At 38.6% G+C, this 4,296-nt stretch overlaps 1 protein-coding gene across 1 annotated transcript in view; it reads right to left on the reverse strand.

Moving 5' to 3' along the window:
- Positions 1–221: 221 nt before the first annotated feature.
- Positions 222–4,296, reverse strand: part of LOC106819254 (sulfotransferase 1A1-like) — a gene marked incomplete at its 3' end in the record, with an annotated part of 19,219 nt that continues 15,144 nt past the window's right edge. The window contains exons 2-6 of the mRNA XM_014823899.1: positions 2,611–2,745; positions 1,937–2,154; positions 1,639–1,693; positions 1,236–1,330; positions 222–399 (exon numbers count right to left, since the gene is read on the reverse strand). Coding sequence (XP_014679385.1) covers positions 222–399; positions 1,236–1,330; positions 1,639–1,693; positions 1,937–2,119 — 511 coding nt within the window. The remainder of the gene's footprint in view (positions 400–1,235; positions 1,331–1,638; positions 1,694–1,936; positions 2,155–2,610; positions 2,746–4,296) is intronic.

The raw sequence follows: 4,296 nt of genomic DNA on the forward strand, positions 1-4,296 counted from the left end.
TAACAATACCAATAAAACAACAACAACAACAACAACAGCAACAACAACAACAACATCAACAACAACAAAACAACATCAACAACAACAACAATAACAACAACAACAACAACGACAACGACAATAATACAATAACAATAACAATAACAATAACAATAACAATAACGATAACGATAACAATATCCAACAGGAAGAAAAATTATGACAAAAGACCGTTTACACACCTTTGCGCATGAATTTGTGTGTTTCTGGTACATCGTTCTCTGGCAGCCAATCATAGTTTGTATTCGGGTTTGTTTTCATCTTTTTGAAGCTAGTGGCTTCAGCGATCAGGTCGACTTGGTCCTCTGTGAGTTCCTTACCCAGATATTCGGCTATCTTACGGATGCTTGCATTGGGATCCTACAAGCAATTCCACGTGATAGCAAGAATAGTACAAGTACTTGGGCCATTTCAATAATCAAATGATAGATGAAAGCCATAAGTTCTATTTACTACCAATATTTACTTTCTATCGCCTAATAATTTCACGTAAATGCGATGACATACGCCTCTACATCCCACAATGTTAGGTCCTTACAGTTTGTGCACAGTGACGTACGCACACAAACGCACGCGCACACGCAATAACGCACAGGCACCTGAAGCGTTTCAATAAAATATAATGCTAACTAAATACGAAATCTATGTACTACCAACTTCTTAATGTTTCTATACTCTCTTTCACCTATTATTGCCGATAGTTTCCTGTAAATTCCGTCCAAATCCTACGTGCAACGCTACCAAAATCCTACGCTGCCAGCCGCCATTGCTCGCTGCTCACTGTTGCACGCTTACACTAATATATATATAGTAGTAGACTATAGTATAGTATAGTATAGTAGTACTATATATATTAGGGTAAGCGTGCAACAGTGGAGCTAATAACATTAAGCGTGCAACAGTAAGCCGCGAAAGCAATGGCGGCTGCAGCGTAGGATTTGGTAGCGTTGCACGTAGGATTTAGACGGAATTTACAGGAAACTGTCGGCAATAATAGGTGAAAGAGAGCATAGAAACATTAAGAAGTTGGTAGTACATAGATTTCGTATTTAGTTAGCATTATATTTATTGAAACGCTTCAAGTGCCTGTGCAATAACGCCCACACAATATACATGTATATAAATAGATAAATAAATAAATAGATAAATAAATAAATAAATAAATAAATAAAGATATATATATATATATACCCTACCTTCTTCATGTCCTCGTATTTGATGAATAGAATATTTGCTTCCTCTCTGACGTCCCAGTAACTCAGGTTATGTTTCCAGTACGGCCCGTATGGAACTAAAAACGTTCAAAAACATTGATCAAACATGAATTGATATCAACAGTTATACTACCCAAGACATACACTCCGAGCACCCGCGACACAATGTGGCAAGTTAGAAGGCATACGCGCACTCACGCCAGCAAACACACACGTGCACGCAGTGCCACGCACGCACGCCTACATACACGCGCGCACGTAAACAGCCAACGCATGCATGCATCTACATGCACTGACTGATCCTCACTTTTGTCTCCAAGAAAGAGCATTCCGCATTGCTTCAAAGACAGGTTCTCCGCTTTCTGAACTTTTATCATTTTTCAAGAAGAGAAGTAGTAGGACACCAAGTTGTCTTTCGGATTGCGCGATACGTACACAATCTAAGAATATACAAACTATAAGCAGACTAATCGGCATATCGCTTCGCGTATGATATAATTTCGTGTTTCCTTACTTTATTAAATATGTAAACATATAATTTATATTTATTAATATATATATATAATCATAATGTATATTCATATATAACAGTGTTTATTACCGGTGTGAACCGGTGTTAACACACAGGTGTTTATTCGCTCTTGATATATATATATAAATAACATATATTATATATACAGCACCTTGCACTTTTTATCTTTGATTGTTTGCGGCAGAAGACTGTAAGGAAGGTGGATCTTGATGAACCTCGGTGACGGCAGTGTGTCAGGGTTGACTGGCGTCCTTCCCTCGAACGTGAAATCCACGCAGGGAAACCTCTCCTCGAGAATTTTCTCGTTCGCCTTCTCCGTATTGCAGTTGTTCATGATTAGATAAACTATCTCCTGTGTCCATGTTGTTCCTGTATGAAGAGAAAAAATGTTAAACGACTACAACTATACTAGCATGTAGGTAATAATTTATAAATGTTCTTTATGCTATAATAAAACAATAATTACCAGTAGAAATTGTAATTATAAATGAATGAAATATATTTAGCGATTATTATAAAGAACATTATATTCATTTGAATGATAACGTTTACTCACGGCAGAGGAAACTGGGAGTAAGAAAATATTCCAAGTAGGGTTTGCTCGAAAACCATAGATAGCGCATGACACAAACTATCGCGCATGATTTTGCGTCCATATTGTGGATGGAGAGCGGGCCATCAACATAACTAATAACATCGGGTAGTAGAGGGCATTTGTCCTGATTGTAGCCTAAACTGCCATCTTCTCGTGGGTTATTTGACGTAACATTTGAACATGATTCACGAAAATGTGATTGAGCAAATCATAATAGTGACAAAACTCACCCGACTTTGGAAACGACGCTACGAATATGTCGCTCTCGTTCGCTTGGAAATTAATCAGCCCGTTTTTGTAGTGATCGATCGTGACATCTGGAAGATGTAGCCGCCTAACTCTGACATCCCAGCCATGATGAAAGTCTGCGGTTGAAAATTGTGAAATGACTGATGCATGCTTATATCTTTGTTGTAGATATTCAAAACTAGACGCCGCTAAAATAACCGAGTAACTAGGTGTATACACCTATAGATTAGGTAAAGCTAACTGCATAAACAAATTCAATACTGAGGTTATTGCTAAAGTATTAAATTCAATGGCTAAGAATTTTAAACCAAATGTCCCCACCCGCACACACGCTGATTTGCAGTGCTGGAAGTGCAGATCAATGGATGGTTCACACCGTAGAACTTTTTCATTGCATTTTTATTATGGTAGGCGATAATTATTAAGGTAAATATTTGGCCGTTTCATGTTTTAAACACTTTACGCTCGGGTATTAGTTGCTATGGGCAGTGTTAAATCGGTATAAATGCTTACGCCCAAAAGTTGATAATGGGTTTTAAGACTACATTTGTAGTCGACAGCGTGGATAGTGTGACCTTTCATAGTCCCTTATAAAATAACTAACACTGCCATGCCTTCTTGTTTCAGTTCCAATTTTTGTTTATGAGCTCACGCACACTGCATTACTCATTTCCGCCCTGCTACGCTCGTTATCGTAATATAATGGCCCTAATGCTGGCCGCTACTGGGATACAGGTGTTAATTAATTATTTAAAGGGCCGCGGTTCACTGCACACGCACGCGGGCAATCCAAACGCGCTGGAAGCTCATACACTTGCACATCCACATTACACATAACATTTACACATATCACACGCACTTATATTTGAGAATAGACTAAGTACAGATGTGGCATATGGTTGCCGCTATTGAATAGGTCTGTTAATGAAATATTGATAATATTTCGCATCAAATCTTGATCGTATCCTTTACGCGTGTTTGATTATGTTTGGATCATTTCCTGCTCCTACCGCTAGGCAGGACGTCGATGCAGTAGCTTAATCGGAAAACTGCAATACCTATTATTTAGATATATAATGAAATGACTTTATTTGTATGACATTATTGATGTCTATTTACACATGATGCACGACAGAACGATTCCGTATCTTACTCGTCCGTACATTCATAGACGTCAGAGTTCTCAAAGTGTCAAGACGTCAACTCATTCGTTGTTTCTCAAAGTGTATCTTTGGCCTCTTCCTTCTTTTTCCTGAATCTGTGAGGTAAAGACGAAGCGCGGCTATTTTTTCCCCTTCCTCTTCCTGAAAGGTGAGCCTTATAGCGACTGTCTCGAGGCGCAAACCTGCGCGCTTTATATACCATGCTGGCCGGTATACACGTGTGGTACAATCCCTTATACCGTACGTGTGGTATTACCTCGCACCTTCAGATATCAGGGGTGTGTCAGCCAGCACCAGAGTCGTTCAGTCCCTGCTTCATAACATCATTGCCACTTTTTTATTATTATTGTATTTGGAAATGTTGGCCAAATACATTGTTATTCCACGAATTCTTATTATTATTCTTTTTCCGCCACTTTCTTTGGCATGCATCTCCTCCTTAGCTATAGGACCTACCGGTCTGTAATTATTATTATTATTACATGCCAACGACTATTAATCTAG

Source organism: Priapulus caudatus, unplaced genomic scaffold (genome assembly GCF_000485595.1).
Source record: "Priapulus caudatus unplaced genomic scaffold, Priapulus_caudatus-5.0.1 Scaffold3043, whole genome shotgun sequence".
NCBI classification, from domain to species: domain Eukaryota; kingdom Metazoa; phylum Priapulida; class Priapulimorpha; order Priapulimorphida; family Priapulidae; genus Priapulus; species Priapulus caudatus.